The 23,735-nt window shown below is 32.8% G+C and overlaps 1 protein-coding gene across 2 annotated transcripts; it reads left to right on the forward strand.

The window, feature by feature from the left end:
- Nucleotides 1–2,213: 2,213 nt before the first annotated feature.
- On the forward strand, nucleotides 2,214–21,264 carry LOC111685998. 2 transcript variants are annotated; one of them, XM_046947501.1, is made up of 9 exons: nucleotides 2,214–2,466; nucleotides 3,581–4,116; nucleotides 12,344–15,467; nucleotides 15,563–16,198; nucleotides 16,274–16,280; nucleotides 16,840–17,064; nucleotides 17,144–17,589; nucleotides 17,657–17,823; nucleotides 18,367–21,264. In XM_046947501.1, the coding sequence occupies exons 3-9, from the start codon at nucleotides 12,474–12,476 to the stop codon at nucleotides 21,146–21,148; spliced, it is 7,257 nt and encodes a 2,418-aa protein (XP_046803457.1). In that variant the 5' UTR covers nucleotides 2,214–2,466; nucleotides 3,581–4,116; nucleotides 12,344–12,473; the 3' UTR covers nucleotides 21,149–21,264. The 2 variants fall into 2 exon arrangements, with proteins under 2 accessions (XP_046803457.1, XP_046803458.1); XM_046947502.1 differs by having other exon boundaries at nucleotides 16,855–17,064.
- Nucleotides 21,265–23,735: the final 2,471 nt, after the last annotated feature.

Consider the following 23,735-nt stretch of genomic DNA (forward strand, 5'->3'; position numbering starts at 1 on the left):
AATTGCCAATTATCATACCCACAACCGTTAAATTGCGGAATACCGTTTGTCAATTCTTTATTTTCGCCCATAACTATTGACTTCAAGTATTTATATTATTTAATAAAAAAAAATTCAGACATTTATTTGTCAAGTCTTAGATTTGGAAAGAACAAAATTTTTCATAAAATTTTCATACATAAACATATTTAGAAACGATTGCTATATTCATTTTAAAACAAGTTACATTTCAATAACTAGACTACAGACTAGAGTATAAACTGGACTATAGACTAGACAATAGTATAGACTAGAACATAGTTTAAATCATAGACTACACTATAGATTACACTCTAGACTAGACCTTACACTAGACTATAGAATAGAACATTGATTACTATAGACTAGACTATAAACAAAAGTATAAGCTTTAAACAATATAAAGACTAGACAATAGACTAGACTATAAAGTAGACTATACTAGTATATAGACTAGAACATAGATTAGACTTTATATTAGACTACAGACTAGACTAGAACATAGATTAAAGTATAGACTAGACTAGATCATAGAATATAATATACCATACTATAGAGTAGGCTAAAGAAACATTTCTATTCGTATTAAGATTCCTTACGATGTTAAGTATTTCGTTATGAGACTTCAATTCGAGCTTAAAAATCTGTTGTCATACATACGCGGGACAAAATGGCGGATGTACTGTTGTATGTATATATATTGAAGTCTATATGGTCTCTGTATGATGCTTTGTTCTAGCGTTCATATGGAGCCGATAAGAACCTCGAATCGAGGCAACTTGTCGCTGCTTCTAGATCTAGCTTACTGTTATAGTATGCAATAAGAAACCGGCAATCAAGACTTGTTCTCGTATACAATGATTATTGCAGCAATTGACATGATATCTGTCATTCACTGATATTAGGAAACGATATTTTGATTATGTCTTTTTGAATGGGAGAACTTTCTGAGGGAAATCTTACTTCCTAAATGGAAATGGTTGCTTTAACTCTGGAATTACCAGAAAATTACTTAAAGATCATTAGGATATAACAACCAGATCATAATTAGATGGACCTGCTAAGTGAGCTGCTCATTGAGTGACCAACCATTATACATGATACACATAATCAATTCTTGAATAAAAAACTGAAACATTTATAAACTAAAAATAATTAATGACTAAAATAGCAATAAAAATTCTAAAATAAATTTGTTTTACAAATAAAAATATGCAAATACTTGAACATTGTATTATTGTACTTAGCGAGCAAAAATAATTAATTATTGATTTAATTTCAATAAATCAATAATAAATAAAACAAAATGAAAGTTTTCTATAGTTAATGATCAAAGTCAAACTAAGTATCTTCATAGTACACAAACACTTGATTATAAACACGTACATACAACATAAATAAATAGTACGAATGTGAAATGACCTCGTTTTAAGCCAAATTAAATATAAATAAAAACGACTAAAAAAAATAAACGACGACACAAACACAATCATAAACGACAGACAGACATAACTAACAGAGACGAAGAAACAAAAATTGTCACAAAGAAAACAAAGGCAAAAAGGCCAACAACTAATGGCAATAACCAAAAAAAAAATTGCATAAAATATGGTCGCTGTTGAAGACTTCGTCATTGTACGTTTGTTAGTTCGTCTTTTAAAGCAGGAAGAAATATACACAAGGAAACAAGAAAACATGTCCTTGAACACAAAAATATCAATAAATTTTAAGGATTTTCTGTAAAGTTTTTCTGGTAATCAATTACATTGTTTAACAAAAACCAAACAAAAATCATGACATTGCTGCTGTTGTTGTTTGCCTAAAATATTAATTAAATATTTGTCTAATCGCTGGCTTTTGTTTGGGGTTTTTGGGAGTCGACCATGTTTTCTTTAAACTCAAAAAATTTCGTATTTTATATTTTCTAAAGTATTTTAATGAATTACAATAAAAAAAAATATACATAGATATAGAAAAACAACAAATGCCGCTAAACAACAACAGCTGTTCTTTTATTGTTGTTGTTTTTTTTTGGAAATATAAGGAGAATAAGAGTATATAAATCAACTGAATAAAACCCGAAGTTGCATGAAGAGAAACAACACGAAGTCATTTATAGTCGTATTTTGTTATTGTGTGCCATAGTGATTTAGTGAGGCCAAACGCCGCTTCGCATTAACAACATTGCAAATGAAGAGTTTAGTTCTGTTTTCAACCCCGACGAAGTGGGTTTACTAACGTCGCGTTTGTTGTTTACAAAATTGAAAGAAACAAAAAAAAAAAGAAAACAAAAGCAAATTAAAAGAATGTTTGAGAATATTTAAACAAATACAACACTAAACCTAAAGAGAAACTTAACAGAGATGTTAGTATAACTAAAGAGTAGAATCACACATTTGATATTACAGTTAACATGCCTGTACTAACAGCTCTGTTGTTAGTTAGTTGGTTGGTTGAAGGAAGAAGAGTGTGTGAGCGAAAGAGTGGAGAGCCATTTTCTTTAACAGTTTCATATTTTCTTGTGTGTGTTTTGTGTTCTGTTTTATTATTATTTTTTTCAGTTTTTGACAGATTTTATTTTATTACGCGAGTGTGTAGTAAAAGACGACGTGCATTTATTAACGCAAGTGAAAAAAATTTTCTTTTGCTTTTCTTTTTTTTTCGCTAAGTTTTACAATAAAATTTGTTATTGGAAAGTAATTAAACAGGAAAATAAAATGTAACTAATAAAGTTTCCAAGAAAATTTGCCAAAAATACAAACAAGTTTTATAATTTTAATGAAGTTTTTTTTCCAAATTGCTTTTATTACAATATTCGTGTTTAATTTGTAGTGGATACATTACGTTCGTTGCAATGTCGTGTTATATTTGGCAAATTGCTTTCTCTTAATTAGTATTGTTTATTTTGTACTTGGTGTTAAGAAAAATTAAGAAAATCTAGTTCCAGCAGAGTTGTATATGGGAAAGTGAATTTTCTTTAATTTCTATAGAGCCTTCATATTTTTTTATGTTCTGTTTTTTGCTTTCATTATTTATCGGGTGTTGTATTTTTTCTTCAATTTTTAGTTGCTAGTCGTGTTTCTTTGGTTACGTTTTGTGTTATTTTTTTGTTTTCTTCTTTTTTTCTATATATGCTTTGCTCGTTTCTCATTCGTTTGCCAATTACGTTGACGACTAAAGACACATCGTTAATTTCCGTTTTGTTGCGTTTCCTTTTCATATTAAAAACAATAATATATATTATTTTCTTTAGTTTGTTTTATTTATTTTTCATTTCAAATTTATATTTTATCAAAAAACATGGCTGCTAAACATTTAATAAAATAAACAATATATACTCTTAACACACTCACTCACTCTCTCTCTCATTCTTCGTTACAATCTAATACTCTCATAAGAAGAAAAAAAAACTCTTTAATTAAACAAAATCAAAATAATATTAAGCAAATATTTATTATTTTGCTAATATTAGCAAGTGTCAGTTATAATAATTTAAATAAATAAAAGTGCCTAACTAATTAATAAATTTCTTACTCTCTTTCTCTCTATAACAACTATTTAGATAAAACTACTTTCATTTGTTAATGTTTAATACAAAAAAGAGAAATATGCAAATTTTATTATAAATTTTATTTTGTGCAAAATATGTTTTAAACAAAAGTTTCAAAGAAAAAAACAAAATCAAACTAAACCAATATTAAAACTTCATATTTATTACAAATAAAAAAAAAACTCATCAACAAATAATTTGTGACATTATTAAGAAAGAAAAACTAAATAATAAATGTCAATTGTCAAGTTATACAGTTGTTTCCTATTACTGTTTATAAGGCTGTCATAAACAGACAGCGCGTATGTGTGTGAGTGCGCGAATTGTTTTGATTTTTCTTCTTAATTTTTTTTGTATGTGTTTTCCCCATTTTGCTTCCTATTGTTTTTTGGGGAAAAATCTTTTGTTAATGAAATCAAAACCAACAACAGCAAGAAGAAGAAGCATTACATATGTTGCTCTAAAGCATAATTAAGGATTACAATACTGTTTTTTTTTTTGGGAAAACAAGGAGAACAATAACAAAAGTACTATATAACAAAAAAATGGTGAGTACTTGAGAAAATTAATTTTTATACTTATTGTATGGTTATGCAATTAAATTGCAATTTTCCTTAATATTCTAATTGGATTTTTTTTAATTATTTGTTTATATCTAATAAATCAATTTGAATTTACAAATTGTACAAAATAACAGTAAAAATTTTACTTTTTATTAAACTAGATAAACTACATACTAATCTATTAGAAAATACATTAATTTAAAGACTAGTTGATAATCTAGATAACTAACTAGTCTAAATAATAGTCCATAGTCTAGATAAATAACTAGACAAGAAACAATAGTCTATAAATAAGATAAAAGAATAATCTAAAGACTAGACTAAAAGAGTCTATAGATTTTCATATAGGCTAGACTATAAACTAGTCTATAGGCTAGGCAATAGACTGCCATCTATACTAGTTTAATAAATAGTTCATATACATATCTATTGACTAGAAAATATACTACTTTCTGGACTGCAGAACAGTTTAGACAAGCCACTAAGACAACAAGTAGGATAGACAATTATGCCCTCTAGATCTTCACAGAAACACTTCCCATTTCTCCTTTGCCTTTTTTAGGTTAAGTTTGGCTCGGATCTGAAAAAAATACAACTGACAACTAATGGTCCTGCTATATGAACCATTCTCGAAAAATCCAACAACATTTTCCAACCTAAGTGAGACAACTCGTAGGATCTTTACAAAAAACTTCCCATTTCTGTTTGCATTTTCAAGGTTAAGTTTGATTCAGATTATCGCACAGTATTCAGAAACTCAATTTTCTTAATGTACATTAGAGCTATTTAGATTACATAACAGGGTAGTCCATAGTTCAGACAAGTCACTGAGACAACTCGTAGAATAGACAATTATGCCCTCTAGATCTTGACAGAAACACTTCCTATTTCTGTATACCTTATTTAGGTGATGTTTGGTTCAGATCTGAAAAAAGTACAACTAACAACTGAAAAAACCAACAACATTATAGAATCATAACGATCTATTACTGAAATTGTCGCACAATATACAACAGGGTAGTCCATAGTTTAGATAAGACGTAGAATAGACATTTTAGGTTATGTTTGGTTCTGATATGAAAAAGTACAACTAATGGTACTGCTTTATGTATATTTCTTGAAAAATCTAACAACGTTTTCCAAACTTTTCGATCTACATGTAAAAGAAATAATCACACAATATTATCTAGTTTTACATTAGAGCTATTAGAGTTCCTGAGAGATGTTTTATGTGGAATAATATTACAGGTATTTGGATCTTATTTCGACGAAAGAATGGCCTATGTTCATGTTTGTGTCCTCTCTGAATACATACTTACATACTATCATATAAACGTCGGTACTTATTCTAAGTGTGCTTTTGGTCCAACTCTTGTTTGAGGCACCATTTTGGTTATATTCCACATTATTCCAAGTGATCGTTTGGGTTTATTTGCTCAAGATTTTAATACAGTTAAATATCCGAAAGTTTCCTTGTCTTTATAGCAGGTGTTATTATAAATTATCCACGATTTTATAGTTTTTCAAAAATGTTTTGTTATTAAGATTGAGAAGTAAACTCTTCGTATATTACGGCTTTTATGAGGTCGTTAAAGGAGTTTAGAAAACATTGAAAGCTTCAGGAGGCATTACTGAAATTAAAAAAAAGTACACACTAATTGAGCTTTGGTTTTTACTACAGATCCTTTCTCAAAATGTCTCGTTATATGGTGATTTTAAGAATTTAGTAAAGGACTTATACCTTCCTTAACGCTTAACTTTATCGCATATATCTTGAACACCTGGGTGGCAAATTATTGAAATTTTTTTCGATGTAGAGCTGAATTTTTAGTTCGCAGCTAAATTAGATGGTTATTTTCAGATTTATAATTTGATGGCATTGTGTGCCAAAGATATCCTGGAATATCCTTTGAAAACACTTTTTCCACTTTCCATCAAAAATTATAAATAAACAGTGAACTCATATTCTTAAAAAGTCCACAGGTGAAGGGTTTATAGAAAAACGTTCAAAACAATCAATTAATTTGTTCTGAATTGAAGATTTTTCAATCGGCAGCTATAGCAATTACTCAATTTTTAACAATGCTAGGATGTTAGTCTTTTTTAATCTTAATGGTGCTCTCTAAAAATATTACTTAATTAACACTTTAAATATAATTATTATTGATGGAGATATCTAGAATCCTCCACCTAATTTCCATATTTTAAAATAATAAACAAACATAATTCCTTTTTTTGCAATTTTTCAAAATTGTAATACATAACTAAATATGTACAATTATGTACTTATAAATCCTGTTTTGTCCTTTTCTGTTTTTCTTACATTTTTCACAATACAATTTATCTTGTGCCCGATAGTTTTTCTTTTCGTTTTCTTTTTGCAAAAAAAACACAAATAAGGAAATCATGTTAACGATAATATCAACCCTTATTTAATGTCTTCCTAATCTCCTAAACTTCTCAAAACAAAAACAACACAGCATCTGTTGATAGGCCTGACCTTACTAACTATGAATTGTTGTTTTTGCATGGTGTCTGCTTGTAAGTATACAAAGGAATTTTTCTAATATTTAGGCAAAAAGTAACACCTAACTCTATTCGTACGGCTTTTTGTTAATTTATAGTTGCTGAAAATAAAAATATCTAATGAAACCTATTAAAGATTTTAAATAAATTTTGATTAAGGTTGAGGTTAGGTTTATTAGAGGATGTACACTACATCCGAAGAAATACACCAAAGCCACTGCTGTGCGTTCCTTTTCATGGAAAAATTAATTTTTCAATGAATTCATTTAACGTTTCCGAAATAACATCACTTCGACGAATGTCATTGGCAAAGAAAGTACTCCAAAGTTTCACTGACCTCTTCAAAACTCTACATTCGTCTGAATTCGAACGTCCAATTTTGTATAGATGTGCTCCATTATACTAACCTCTCGTCTTGCTCTCATCAGGGTCTTCCCATATGATCTTTGTGGATCTACCCACCGTTTCATTATTCCAAGAGGCCTAATGGCATTCTCAACCATATTTTTTTGTTGCAAAACCTCGAAAGGTTTTGCAACATTTCCCGACTGTTGTTGGAATATAGTAATTTTTCGATTCTGCAAGGAATGATTCCAATAACTCCAGGGAATAGGACATTGGAAATCAACAACTTGTGGTGGCCCCTAGCCACCTGACTACCCAGGTGACCGACCATTTTAACATGGGCTTGTCCTACGAGGAAGTCAATCGTCACTCTACACCCTACAAAGAGACAGTAAAGAGACGATTGCACCCGCTCTCGCTTGCAAAGAGGACACTAAAGTGATGACTGTCTTCATTCTCAAAAAAAAAACTTCTAAAAATATAATCTCTAGGTTACTTGAGGACAGTAAATAGACGACTGTCTTCGCTCCCGCTTACAAAGAGGACACTAAAGTGATGACTGTCTTCATTTTCGATTACGAAGGGTACATTCGTGACAAATGACCCAAAACATACGAATTACGATCATCCAGATGGGTAACTATTAGTGGAAATTAATGTCATTTTCGTATACATTGACTCTTTGTCGAACTGCTGGGATTAAAGTGTCCTGAAACTAGTTTCTTGGAATTAATTGGAATCAGTCCATCAGTCTGATGGATGCAATATCTAGAATAACATATCGCTCTTAAGATCTTTAGATCTAACTTTAAGTAAGTCTGGTAACCCTTTCATGCACAAAACTAAACCGCTAGACTTTTTTGGATATGACCTCACTACACACTGTATTTTGACGTATATCGATTAATTTTGTTGAAAAATCGAAAAAGTGTTTAATATTGCAGGCTATTATCCTTTTTAGCATCAAATTCTAAAAAATAACGTATTTTTTCTTTAAAAATAACCATTTACTGTAGTTGTGAACTAAAAAGTAATGCTCTAAATCGTGAAAATATAAAAGAAATCTTGGGACACCGGTACGCGAAAGAGGTAACGACATAGAAAGTTTTCCAGCGTTTAACTGCCCCTTTGGTACTCTTCCGGTACCGTTCGTACAATCTTTAATAGTTGTACCCGTAAATAAAGTCAGAATATGTACCATCGTACTAATCTTTGACCTCCGCCTGGATCACCCCATATAACATTCCTGCTCTTACTTATCGTTTCATTAAAGACCACCTAGTCTTGTGGTATTCTCACCACAAGACCGTCTCGTTGCGTGGAATGGTTTTCATGCATAAGGTTAACTTTCTGTTGTTGTAACTGATTGGCTGTAAAAGGATGTTCTTGCCTGGAGAAAAAATCTTTTCCAGTGTTTAACAGCCCCTCGGAATGTTTGGTACTCTTCAGGATTCGTTCGTTCAATCTTTAATCGTTGTGCCTACAATTAAAATCAGAATATATACCATCGTACTAATCTTTAAGCTCTCGTCTGGATCTCCCACATAATATTTTTGCTCCTCCTTATCGTTTCATTAAACTAAGAGGTCTTTTTGCATGAAACGGTTTTCATGCGAATGGTTAACATTTTGTTGTTGTTGTAACAGATTGGCTGTGACTGGATGTTCTTCCCTGTGAAAAAAAAACTTTCTGTTGATACATCTTTTGCTGAGTTCATTGAGAATCTGGTCGTTCGGGAGTGGATATCCAATTGTCGTGGAAACGTTTCCTTAATAGCAAAAACATTCTTACTTTCATTGTCGACTATACACAATGAATATCAACAATATCGACTTACATAATAATAACAAAAACGAAAAAACTTTCTTTATCTACTATACACGATCTTAGACTAAACCTTATCAACATATGTATATCCTCCTAGACCTGGACTACACTAGGAAACTTTTATTTCAAAAACTATGTATTAATTCAATTTTCCGAGTACGGAAAACTCCGTACCGCGAGAGAGATGAATGATATTCTTTCTCTTTCTTACGCAAAATCAAAAGTTTCCTAGTGTAGACCAGCATCAGCAACTTTCCTCGTCGTAAAATATGTGAACATATGTTGCCGCCATATTTTTACACATTCCTGTAAGACATACACAGCAACTTCACTTTTGTTACTTTTGATATTATGTGAGAGAGAAGGATATAGAATAACAGAAGAATGCTCTCTTGTGGTATGGAGTTGGTCTCAAGTATATTTCATATTTATCAAGTATATTTCATATTTCAATCTCGAAAATTTCGACCCGCAAAAGGTTCACATAGACACACTGACGGATGGTCATAACTTTATCGACTCAAAAAGTGATTCTCAACCGATTTGAGAATCACTTTTTGACAACATTTTTGGGAGTAACAAACACCAGCACAAATGCATAATAATACATACATACATACATACATACATACATACATACATACATACATACATACATACATACATACTAATAAAATTACATTATATGGAACTCATGGTACTGTAAATATATTGGATATTCACATTACCACGAGTAAACTTTTACTAATTTAAACACTTTTTCCACCATTTTCATTTGATATATAATAATAAAACACAACTATTATGTATAATTTCTCTGATACTCTGGCAACACTATGTTATACTCACGCAATGTATATAACATAGTACAACGTTACGTATGAGTAATATTGAAATCAATTCAGAGTTTCTTAACTTATGTCACAAAAAGTAATTTATTTTTAAACTTTATAAAGGAAATAAATTATAAATATTAAATATAAATAAACATTTGTTAATTATATCAAAACAAATTAAATATTTAAAATGTTAAAATGAGATAAATTAATTTAATTTAAATTTCTTTATTAAAATGTGAAAAAAAAGAAAAGAAATTTTTGAAAAAATATAAGATTTTGATGAAAAAATTAAAACATTTAATATTACATTTATTTAAAAATTTCCATTTTTGTATACATACATATAGTTTTTAGTAATATGTAAAGTAAACATACACAATTTATAATAAAAATCCTTTTATAAAACTGATTTTGTATGCCAATGTTGAACGGCCCATTTGCATAATATTCAAACACAATAACTTCTATATAACACTTTAGTTTTGTTGCCAACTTTATTTTTCGTTTGTTCTTTCGTAAAGTTAAGCTTCAAAACTGTTCTGCTTTAATGAATATTTAGATAAGACACTAAAAAACCGGTTTCAAGGAGTTACTTTAGTAAAACGAAAGAAACAGAAACACAGACAAGTTAACAAAAATAAAAAAAAAATATGGAAAGAAAACGAACTAGTAAATAAAACACATGCTCCAGCCATGTTCTATAAACAGCATCTAAAATACAGGCAGCAAACAGCAGCAGCAGTAACATTAATATATTGCTAACATCAACAAAAGTTTTCATCGTCATGTCTTTTTGTATATTTTGGGAGGGTAAAAATGCATACACGTAGATAATATATTCATAAAGTACATATATGCATGAAAACCCTGCAGTTTTAAAGTTATCACTTGTCTACTTTGCACTAATCATACAGCTTATTTGACAGATCTAAACGATAAAATAATTGCATTATTTCTAGAATGTTTTCTAATGGAAATTAGGCAAAAGGTTTCTAATAGAAAATCTCAACGTTTAAACTTTTGATTTAGGAAGACTAAATACAAATATTTTTAAAATTTGAAATATTTTTATTTGAAATAATTTCCTTAAAATCTAATACCAAGTTTCAAAAACTGCAGGGTAGACTTTACTGCTGAGCTGTCATCATAGTAACTACAGCTACAATACGTATTAATTGATCATACAAAGAGAGGAAAAAGAAAAGATTAAAAGAAGTACATAATCAAAATAAAAGAAAATGGCTACTAAATATCGAATGTATAAGTAAGTTAACATTTATTAACCCTTTTCCAAAGTCCTTTTAAAGACGTTAACAGTTATTTTAATGAACATAAGTTTATATACGATTTAATTTATAAATGTTACTTTTCCAAGTTCATGGTATAAAAAATTGCAAGTGATCGGATATAGATTAAAAAAATAGTTTATTTAGGGCAAGTTTTTCTGATAAAGATAATCTTCATTCTTTGATTAAACCTGATTTAATATATGTTTCGTGTTTTTCAGTTATCAGTAAAGTTACTTATTATCTTAGTTTAACTGAGTGTAATTGGCCAATTAAACTCAAGTTATAAGTGAGAAAAACACAATTAACAAAAACAACAAAAACAATGATTTCGGAAGAACAAAAATATAATATTGTAAGTAAATTGCAATATTCTGAATTGTTTTGTTTTATTAATTATTGTTTTAAATGTTTATTTAACATTTTTTCCAAAATTTTCCATTTTACAAAACTATTGTTTGCAAAAAAACAGCTGTTCATTGTTTATGTTTTTGAGTGAAAACTTTGCAATACTAACAAAGTTAACCGAGCTTAAATCTAAAACTGAAAAACACTATTATCGGTTAAAGTCCGCCTAAATTTGTTCCGAGTTTAATCTAACAGCAAGTTAAGCCTAGTTTAAATGATGAGTAAGAAACCCGCCCTTAATGTATTAAAAATACAAACGGCAATAGTAGATCGATTATTATGCAGTAATTTTTCATAAAAATTTTTTTTTTTTGTAAATTTTTGTAGTATAGTTTATTTTCAAATATATGCAATATTAAAATGTCCATTCCATTCACAAATCGATATTGCAGTTTAAAGCTTCAATTTCCATATTTTAAGAATCTGGCAGAAACTTATTAAAAAAAATAAATTATTTAATACTATACATCATTAAAAAAAAGACAATTATATGAATATTTTTAACTGCAATTGTTAAGTCGTCGAAAAACGTTTGATTATTTCAAAATATATTTAGAACCCTATTTCGTTTTTTTTTAAACTGGTATCACATTGCATAAAGTGTTCTTCTTAATTTTTTTCCGACATATATCACTGTTTCATAATAAATCTAGGGCTGAGAAGCTCTAAATTTTGCCGACAATAAAAATACTGAATAATTTTGTTTTACTATCGATTTATATGGAGAATCGACAAATTTTTATATTATTTCACTTAATTGGCAACTCTCCCACAAACGCTTATGGCGGCGTAAAATCTTACATCGGCATGGAAGTTTATCCCTGAACGCCGTTATTGGTTGTAATTATAATAAACCATAATTTTACACAAAATAATTAAAACAATTTATATAAAAAACTAAAATTTGTTTTTAAAATTTATATCAAATTAAGCTTAATTTCTTTTATACCAATATTTTTTGTTTTTTCTTTTCAATTTCAGTTGACTTGAAAAAAGGGACCAAATTTTGTTTTGCGGATCGAAGAAAGAAAATTCTTCTTGTCTAAGAGAAGTAACGGTACTAACCGAATACTTTAAAAGCAACAAACAAACTTCATGAACACATTGTACCATGTCAACACGAAAATCTACACTAGCTTCTCCAACAGCTCAAGGGACGAAGGTGGAAAATGCTTCAACGTCATCACCCACATCAACTGTAAACACAGCAAAAACATTAGAGAAAACAAATGCCAGCTCCAGCTCTTCTGGGGAAAAAGATGAAATGGGAGCAAATGCCTCTTCCAACACAAATACATTAAATCCAAGTGATTCAAAAGCCACAGAACAAAATCCAAAAGCAAATCAAGACACTAAACCATTTCTACAAAGAGTTACCAGAAATTCACCACTTTTACTAGCGTCACCGCTAGGTGCTATCACAATTAAAAAAGAACCATTAGATCCCAACGATCATCACGTAAACAGCGATAGTGAAGAGGTGGGAGGTACAAATACCACAACCAATACTAAGAAAACCAATATAAGGGGACGTAAGTCACTAAAAGAACATAAGGAATTGGCTGAGAAAGAAGAAGAACAAGAGGCCAAAGAAAAAGTAAAAGACAAAGAAGATTCAGCTAAAGAAACGAAAGAAGAACAAAACGAAAAGAAAGAACAGTCTGAGCAAAAAGATAACACAGCATCTGCTCAATCAACTAGCACTACAACTGCCTCAAATCGTTTGACCCGTAAGACGGTAGCAAACCAAGAAGCAGCCAATACTCGTGTTACCAGACAACGTCAGTCTAGCGGAGCTTCAGCACGATCCGAAACACCTCCAGCAAGATCTAGAAGTGGACGTACCATAGGTCGAAATAAAATGCCAGTACCAATGATAGATACTACTCCTGCCGTCACAAAACGCAAACGATCTGTTGATGTTGAAAATGCAGCTGTCAATAAATCCACTATTGATGAGCCAGGTCCAAAGTATATTAAAATAGAGGTAAAAGATCCAGATGTAGAAAATGAGGACATTTTGCTGTCATCACAAAATACTAATGCCAGTTCGGAAGGAGTCGAAGAATCTGTAATTAAAATCAAACAAGAAATTTTAGATGAAAGTGAAAATGAATTGCCTGCTACAACAGAATCTAATACCACAACTGTCAGCACAGCTGTTACTACAAATACTAATAGAAGCAAAGGAAGAAATGCTAATAGAAAATCAACTAACAATACGACCACAACAGCATCAAACAATAATTCACCTAGTACGCGAGCTACTCGACAGACAAAGCAGACCTCACCACCGGCACAAAGTAATAATGCTCCTGCGGATACTAAAAGACGAAGAATGGGCTCACAGACACGTAGTCTCCTTAAATCGATTGTTGGCAGTAATGCCAAGAACCAGCCTACAAATGGAGATGATGAAGACTCTAAAGACAGTGCTGCTTCCTCGACAAATACCGATGACATTGTTTTGGCACTGATAAAAAGTGAAAAAATCTCTATGGAGTTAGATGATGACAACACAAATGATGCCAAAGATATACCCGCCAACGTTGAAAAGGATGAACATGTTAAAACTATTGTGGTTACAGAAGAAAGCAATGATTTGCCTCCCTTAGTTGTGGATACAGACGTAGCCCAAGCAATAACTGATGAAAATACTGAAATTCTTGAATCAGCAGCAGCTTTAACACCTGTTGCAGCTAGTTGTTCTTCTGTAGCCTCTGGCTCTGAAAAGGCTGCCTCCTTAAGCCCTTCAGAATTGGTGAGCGAAGGTGTATCCGAAATCAGTGTTAAACAATTTTACAAAAAGCCCAAGTTTTTGGAAAATAACTTGGGCATAGAAGAAGATCCTAAACTAGGAAATATAGTACAGAAAGTTGTAGGTCTGGAAACTGTAGCTGTTGTGCCACCTACAACATCAACGGCTTCTTTATTAACAGACACCATCTTAAAAACAGATACAACATCAAGTGTACCACTACTAGATGAATCCTATTCAAATGAATCCCTTAAAGAGGGAACATTATGTTTGGAAGAAAGTATTGAGGATAAAAAATTGACTACCCAAGATGATAGTAACAGCCTGTGTTCGAGTGATAATTTAACACCTCTATTAATTGTGGAAGATGATGATGAAGAATTAGAACAAGAAGTTGAAGCTAAGAAGAATACAGCTGAAATAACCGAACCTATAGACGTAGAGGAACCATTACAGAAAACACCAACTAAACAGATTGTATTAAATAATGCTGTAGAAGACGAAACAACCAAACTTACTGTTATCACAGTCGATGAAGAAGATAACGAACGGGATCAAGATCAAGAAGATGAACTAACGTTAGAAGAAAGTGAAACTATATCAATGGATAATAATGCCTCGATAAATGATGAAATCATAACAGAAACCGAAGATCCAGCAAATGAAGAAAATATAGCAGAAATCGAAGATTTTAGCGATGTTACAGAAGCTGTGGAAAACACCAGCAGCAAATTAAATGAACCTCAGGACCAAATCGTGGAGGATAAGAATAAATTAGTTCTTCAGGCAACAAGTGAAGTAGAAAAAGATCATGATTTTACTAAAATTAAACTTATTACTAACGACAAGGAAAATATAACCGCAAAAAATACGGCCACAGAAGTTTCAAACCAAAATGTTAGCGTTCCAACTCCCGAGGATGAAGATAATGATGTTTTGGCAAAAATAGATGCTGAATTGAAAAAGATCGATGAACGTCATAAAGAAAAACTTGTAGTTAAGACTGAAGACAAGTTAGTGGTACCGCCTTTAGTCTTAAATATAACTGATGACAGCGTTAAGGAATCTATAGATGAATTAATAGTATCTCATGAAAGTATGGACATTGATGCTGATATTAAGTTAACAGCGGAAGAAGACACCAAAAACATTGCTAAAGAGGATGGCCTGATGGATGAAGTATTGAATATTAAACTAGATGATGAACAACCCTTAATTATAGCAGAAGATATTAAGTTAATAGAGGACAAAGACAAACAAGAAGAGGAAGAAGATGTAGGCATTAGCAGTGATATGGATAGTTTCTTAATAGAAAAAAAGATTGAGATTAAAAATAGTTTACTTAAGGTAAGTGTTTTGCAGTTTAGCTTTTAATATTTCAAACTATTGCTATTCCTCTATATGTTTAACAATTTAAAATGTCTTTTTTCTATTTCCTTTAGGCATCTTCTGATACAGAAATTGAGAATGTAAATGGCAAACCTACACCCACATCATCATTAGGCAGTTCACCAATTAAACCAAATTTAAACTTAATAAAAGATGATGATACAACTTCCATGAAATCGGGACAATCAGCAACATCTTGGATAACACTCGATCTTGAAAATGATGATGAGGAAACACTAAGGAAAAAAGAACTACATCTACAAAACTTGGGCTTGGTTACACATAAGGCAGCGGAAAAACGACGCTTAGAAGTTATGCAAAGTTCAGCGGCAAATGTGGAGGCTTCTAAGGCAGCCACACAGCACAATCAACATAACAAAAGAAATGGTAAAAATTCATCTCATGCTGCATCCACACATCACGAGTATACTGGTACATTGAAAACAATCATCAAAATTAATCGTAATTCAACAGGTGGTTCCACCAGTGGTAGCAATGGACGTAAATCACAAAATAATACAGCTGGTTCTTCGACGTCCAAAGAACAACAACAGCAACAAAGGCGTCAATCGTTAAAAATGACATTCCAAAAAGGTCGTGCTCGTGCCCATGGTACTGGCAATAATGATCGTTCTCAGCAAGATCGTGAAGGTCATGGTGAGGACAATTATTATACTATACAAAATGAGGTAAATTTTACTAAAATATTAAAAAATGTAAATTTTTAATGTTTTTTTATTTATTCTTTTTGAATTTCTTTGCAGACTGAAGGTGCGCTTCACAAATATCATTCTTTTCCTACAACCTCTACTACCTCTATAACTAGATTAGCTTTAACACATACTAACAATAATAGTAACAATATCGTTAAAAACTTAACCACCACGTATGCTAGAAAATCATATAATTATCGTTATAATCATCAACATCATACGCATCATAGTGCCACCTCTAACAACACTGCCCATATTTATGAAATGGGTGTGTATTATATAGTAAAACAATTAACATGGCTTTAAGAGTAATATTATTGTTATTGTAAAAATATAGTTTTTTTTTATTTTGTATTTGTATATTTTAATGTTTTTTTGTTTTTATTGTGCTACTAACTCCTTAAAGGACCAAAATGCATTTTTCCCCAGCAAAGTGATAATTTTTAAAAGAAAAAAATGTAATTTCTTTGCTAATGGAAGTATGTATTTGGCTCTTGATATTTAATCTTTATGGTTAACAATCTATTATCTATTTTGTTTACTTCTTGTGTATATAATTTTCTTTGTGTTCTTTTCAATGTGTATCTGTATTGTTTGCCATACAATTCTCAATTCAGATTCTTCCAATTCAGAATCTCATGACCATGTGACTGGTGTCTCTAGTAAAAAAGACGAAAAAGAAGAAATTCTTATACCGGAAAAGGCATCATCATTTAAATTTCATCCGGAACGTTTGTGTGAAGATCAATGTTTCTATTGCAGTGGCAAATTTGGTCTTTATGATACACCCTGTCATGTGGGACAAATAAAATCACTGGAAAGACAACAGAAAATTTTAGCCAGTAAGAATATAAATAAACTTTTAATTGTTTTACATATTTTCTAATTCAATAAACATTCTTTTTTTTGTCCCCCTAAAAGATGAAGAAAAACTAACAGTAGATAACTGTTTATGTGATGCTTGTTTTCGTCATGTCGATCGTCGGGCTAATGTGCCATCATACAAGAAACGTTTATCTGCTCCTGGAAATCTAGAATCAATGGCTTCTACTTCTAAATCAACCGAAAATCAACAATTCGATGAACATGCAGAAACCGAAGGTGGTGGCGGCAATGATGGTTTTACAACAACAAACACCTCATCACGCAAATGTTTAGTACCCGATTGTGCTCATCCTGCTGCTCATTCGCTGCGACGTAAATGTATACGTAAAAGTGTTAAAAAATTCTTGCTTAAATTTGAAATTCCCGCTGGTGCCGCCTGTGTTTGGCTTTGTCAATCACACTATGATACAGTTATACAATGTTCGGGTTGTGTTTTATGTAAAAGACGTTTGGGTAAAAATCATATGTATCATATAACATCGGTAAGTTTGTTATGCGCTGCTTATAAGTTTTGTCTGTAAATAATTTATATAAAATTTTATTTACCAGGACACTGATCGTTTGGAGAAGGCCTTGTGTGAAATGGGTATTCCTGTACAGTTGGGCATTGGTACAGCTGTTTGTAAACTTTGCCGTTATTTTGCCAATTTACTTATGAAACCGCCAGATAGCACAAAATCACAAAAGGCAGAATTTGTTAAAAATTATAGAAAACGGTAAGTAGAAGTTAAATATTGCTCATAACTACTATAGTCTAATGTTAAAGTTGGGATAACTCATCCGGTGTTAACCCAATAGGAAAAGTTCAGTCAAAATTATATTATTTTTCTTGTTGAAGATGTAACTATGTAATTTGTATACAAACCTTTATAGTACTTAGTCCAGAAGTTTCAAAAAGCATAATTAACCATGAATATATATTAAGCTAAAGTAGCACCTTTATCCATATTCCAAGTGATTAAGAATGTCCTGGAAATATAAGACACTGATACAATTCGATTATGTATTCCACGACGTACTAGGGAGTTGGTTATATAAATGTTTGTAAGCCATATAATTAGGTTTTATCGAGGAATGATCCTGTCATTCGATTCGCATATTACAGCAAGACACTTCTGATACTTTGAGAACTTAATCTTTTGAGGAACTAGGCTGTATCTCCCAATCTCCCAAAAACTTTTTATCTTAAAATCCATTAAACAACTTAAAAATTTTAAAGATTTTTTAACAAAACAATAATTCCACTCATATCTTTACAGCCTCCTACAATTTCACAATATACACGATGGCAGTAATGATGCCTCCGAAGCTGATGAAGATGATAGCAACAGTAATAGTGCTTCGAATCATGATAATAATGAACAACAGCAGAGAAGCGATTCTTTGGCACAAGAAAATGATGCAACAGCAAATGAAAAGGAAACGACAGAAATTTCCCCTAACACTTTAGCAGAAAAATCTAACACCAATAATAATAATAATAACAATACTGTCGATGATAGTGAAACAACAAATACTCTGGTACATGACTTTGAAACGGCCGGTATGACAACAGATTCCTCCAATTCTTCTTCGGTTTCGAATACAGCCACAAGTTCACCAAATGAAATGTCAAAATTAAAAGCAATTCTCCAAAGTAATGCTTCTGCTGAAAAGCAACCATCTGCCGATATCTCAAATGTCTTAAGAGCAAATCCTAACATTTCAATGCGTGAATTGTTTCCGGGTGAAGAAGATTTGGGTTTGCACTTTAAAGTACCCTTTGGTGGCAATAGCAGTCAGAGAACGCCTGAAGGCTGGACTAGAGTACAAACATTTTTGCAGTACGATGAGCCCACACGGCGTCTTTGGGAAGAACTACAAAAACCCTATGGCAATCAAAGTTCTTTTTTGCGCCACTTGATTTTACTTGAGAAATATTTCCGTAATGGTGATTTGGTGCTGTCGGCCAGTGCCTCGAATAATGCCAGTGTTTATACGCAAACTGTAAGACAACGTTTAACTTCCTATGATAAAGGTCATTGTGGCGGTTTACATATGGGGACGGGGACGCCAAAGGAAAATACTCCTAGCTGTAGTGGCAGTAGTAATAATACAAAAGCCAAGGAAATTGATAATCAAATACCAACATTTGTAATCAATGAAGATGATGATGAGGAAGATTCCGAAGATCAGGATGTAGAGATGACTGAAGTCGACAAATTAACATCAAAATCAGCTTCTGCGCAAAAGGACACCAATGCCAGTAATCAAAATGTCCATCAATTACAACGTTCACGTAGTCTTTCGGTGGATAAACTAACTAAACAATTGAGTTCTAATGCTGTTACCATTACAGCACGACCAAAAGATCCAGCATCTTTATTAAATAGCAAGAGAGCTACTCCCTCACCACAGAAATCATTGCTTAAAGATAATCTTATGGGCGGAACCGTTAATACTTCCACATCCTCGACTACAGCTAATTTGGCAGCAGCTAATGCGGCAGCTGCCGTTGCTTTGGCGGCCTCAACTGCCACGGCCAGTGTGGGAGGTGGACCCAGCAACAGTCGCAGTATTTTGAAATGTAATTTATTGGGCATAAATAAATCGGTAGAAATTTTACCCATCAACAGTACAACAGCTACTGCAATAGCCAAAGCCTCCAGCAATCCGAATGCACCACCACCACCGCCTCCTCCTCCAGCACCCATACCGCCAGTACCCGAAACGAAACAACAAAAAATACTTGATGTGGCCAATAAACTTTTGGGCAATCATTTGGAAGCTACTGCTGCCAATCAGAATAAAAATCAAACATCTCTTCTTAGTTCACCACCCGAGCTGGTAAGTTTACAAAGAAGATCCACTGGACAAGTGATGCCGGGTGCAAACGCTAATCCAAACACTAACCAACAACCCAGTAACCTTATCAAACGTCCTCAGTTATTGGGTAAACCTGGAACATCAAGACCACCTCCTAATGTTGTTATACTGCCAGATTCACTAACGCCGCAAGAACGATTGCAAAGCAAGACGTGGCGTCCCACACTAATGCCTGTGGAGGAAAATCAAAACTTGCTCAACAAAAACGGACCGCTTTATCAGACAGCCGATGGTCGCAGACTGCCGGCACTGGTGCAAGTGCAATCGGGTGGCAAACCTTTCCTTATTTCCATATTCGATTACAATCGTATGTGTATTTTACGCCGTGAAAAACTTATGCGTGATCAAATGTTGAAAGCCACTAAGAAACGGCAGGAAGCGAAGCAACAACAACAACAGCAACAACAACAACAGCAAGCACAAACACAACAGCAACAACAACAGCAGCAACAGCAACATTTACAAAATCAACAGCAACAGCAACAATTCCAAAAAACAAGTTTACAAAATATGAACAAAAACTATCAAACTCCATCTACAGCTGTTAATCAACGTCAACAACAACAAGTGGCACAACAACAATTGCTACAACTACAACTTTTGCAACATCAACAAGCTCTATTTAAAGCTGCGGCTGCGGCCAACAATAACTCGAACACACAAAACCCACCACGTTATCAAACTATTGCCCCCAAACCCGCTACAAGCAACATCACAACTATGCCTCCCCTACAGGCTCCCATAAATACTAATGCCAGCTTCACCGCCCCCATGATGCCGCTATTAGCGAATGCTATAACAAATGCCGCTAATACCGGTAATGTTAATCCCGCCTCCTCAACACTTAATAACACTTCATGGTTATGGAATAACTTTCCCGATGCCAATCAACTCCTACTCAATGGCGGCGCAGCTTCAGGTGGTGCAAATGTACCAAAACTTCCCCAACTATTAGCCAAACCTAATAATCCTGCTACAAATTTAACAAATGCTAATAATGCTATGAAACAGCAGCAGCAACAACAACAACAACAGCAGCAACAGCAACAACATCAGCAGCAACAATATTTGTTGTCGAAAATTCCAAAATCTCTAACGGTTATACCCCAGCATAAACTAATGCATAATAATCCAGCTGCCAGTGGCAATGTTAGTGGTAATATGATGAAAGAGTGATGATTAGTACATTGTTATTGGACAGTTAAAAGTCGCAGGAGAAATCGTTATAGCAGCCGAAAATATATCACTAAACATATAGGAAGGACTTGTAATACGCATTGTCGTAAAACAAAGTAAGTAAAGTTATTCAATAATTTTTTAACCTTATTTGAAAGCTAGGCTCAAATGTGGACCGCATTCGGTATAATATAAACATGAGCATTTCTGATCCAGGGAGAACAAAGTTTTATTGCTGTAGGTATTTCTTTGGTATTAAAGACTCTCAACAAGAATTTTTAAAATGTTTTGAACAGATGTTCTACATGTTAGATGTTCTACGTTTTGTCTATAAGTGATCGAGGGCTAAACTCCTTATGTCTTAGATCATCAAACGAAGGAAAATTAAAGAAAATTTCTTACATAATAATCTAAATCATTTTAGTCGTTTTGCTAGTAGGTTATTTCCTTGATCTCCAATAAAATTTGTTTTTATTAATTGTTTCGCTTTCGCAAGAGATTTACTCCTAGGCTACTGCCTATGACCCTGTTATTGGAAAGAACTATAGCATTAAATATTTCTGATACTAGTATCTAAATACCGTCCTTGTATCCCTCGATTGACCAGTTGGGCATTCATTTCAATACGCTGTAACTCTATATAATTCCGATCATCTCATGTAGATCAGTCTCTGTACAGCATCCCAGCAGGCTTATGCGCCATAAATAGGTGCAGCTTCACTCGAAGACCAAGGGATCCATAGTGATTTTCTTTATAGTAAGTTAAGATCCAAAGATAAAGCAACAAAGTTATAGAAATACAAGAAAGTAAAATAGTTAAAAAGAGAAGATAGAACAGATCGATTCCCAAGGAGTTTCAACTTAGATGATTTACAGAGTAGATTTCTAAAAGAAAAGTATGGGACACACTGAGTCCCCAGTCGAAGATATTACTATTTACCTTGATAAAACCTAATAGACAGCGACAGTTATGGCCCACAATTTCTCAAAGTTCGTTATGGGATCTATTATTCAGCCATTTCAATCTAAGATTCTGTATTCTAAAGGTCAAACCTAACAAACATGACCATTACTTATGCGAAGCACTGTTTTGGAACTAGGAAAATACTTTGTGAGAATGAGGATAGAGGGAGTAGTGTTTATGGACATTTGATTTGAATCTTCATATATCGAAAGTGGCAGGGAATAACTCTGCAGGAAGTTTATTCCACATACAAACAGTGCAGCTAAAAAGTGAAGAATGCAGTGTGTTGTGAGGTCCACTGCCCAATCTATCACAAATGGATGTGTTCTTAAAGAAAGACGTATGTTAAGCAATATACGGGTATCGGGAACAAGTTCCCCAATTTCAGTGAAACACATTCCATTGTAGTATCAATAGAACAGTGAAATTCACCACACGTTATGACGTTGCTCCAAGGAATCAATAGAGTTGAATACCCTACTGTCACCGATAAGTATTTTCGCGCTCTCCTGTACGCGGTCGACTTTGAAGCTCCCGCCTATATATGAGAGTTGTATTCCATTTTCGGTCAGATATAAGTGGTGTAATTAGTAAGAAGATCAGACGGAGACATGTATGTGATGTATACAAAACAACAATATCTAACAAGCGTTTATGTGTTAAAAAACAGCATTAAGTCTTGCAGGAGTTAAAATTGACTCTGTTAACACGACTCCATTCAGAGATTCATTAATATTGCGCCTCATTGCCTTGAACCCGCCGAATAGGGTTTTTAAGTTCATAATTATTAGTAAACAGTGCGCTAAGCAGTTGAATATGTGGTGGGTCTCTTAGGTAGCCTGATCACATGATAGGCATATCCATCGCGATCTCAGTTGTGCCAGAGAAACTCTTGATTTTCGCGGCAGGTTCATCTCTATTTCTACTCAAAGAGTGACATTAATGCGGTAACCTGAAACCGCTATATACGAACTCCGATCCAATAGATCCTGCACATATCTTCGTATACTGTCTCATATACACGAAGGTCCTCCTGACATGCCCCGCAGGAGCATCCAACTTTGTGATGTTTTAGTTGGGATGACTCGTCCGGCAACTTTCCAGGAGGAACTGTTTAGTCAGCATGACATTATGTTCCTTGGAAGGACCTTTATTTCCTCGTGTAGGTGGTGCTCCAAGATTATTTTTATGTTGTTTTATATAGCAACACTGCGAAGAGATTATTTGTATGTTGTTTTATATAGCAACACTGCGAAGATTAATCTTGTAATCTTGTATGTACTCAAAAACGTCTAAAGAAATTAAGATTAGATTACATTTATTTTGAGATTAACTAATTTTGGGCATTTGATTGCCAACTCAAAAACCTGCTCTTAGGACAGGTTTCTTACTACTCAGTTAAGCCAGGCTTAACTTGCTGTTAACTCGAAACAAATCATTGTTTTATTCTTTTTGTTAATTGTGTTTTCTTACTTATAGCATAAGATTAATTGGACAATAACACTCAGTTAAACTAAGATAAAAAGTAACGTTACTGTTTACTGAAAAACACAAAACATATATTATAAACTAGGTTTAAACAAAGAATGTAGACTATAATTATCTGAAAACTCCGCCCCCGTT

Source organism: Lucilia cuprina, chromosome 3, assembly GCF_022045245.1.
Source record: "Lucilia cuprina isolate Lc7/37 chromosome 3, ASM2204524v1, whole genome shotgun sequence".
Lineage (NCBI taxonomy): Eukaryota > Metazoa > Arthropoda > Insecta > Diptera > Calliphoridae > Lucilia > Lucilia cuprina.

Coding starts and splice junctions, on each gene's coding strand:
- LOC111685998 (XM_046947501.1), top strand. CDS start 12,474: ATGTCAACACGAAAATCTACACTAGCTTCTCCAACAGCTCAAGGGACG. Junction 17,065..17,143: donor ACAACAGAAAATTTTAGCCA/GTAAGAATATAA, acceptor TCCCCCTAAAAG/ATGAAGAAAAACTAACAGTA. Junction 17,824..18,366: donor GTTAAAAATTATAGAAAACG/GTAAGTAGAAGT, acceptor ATATCTTTACAG/CCTCCTACAATTTCACAATA.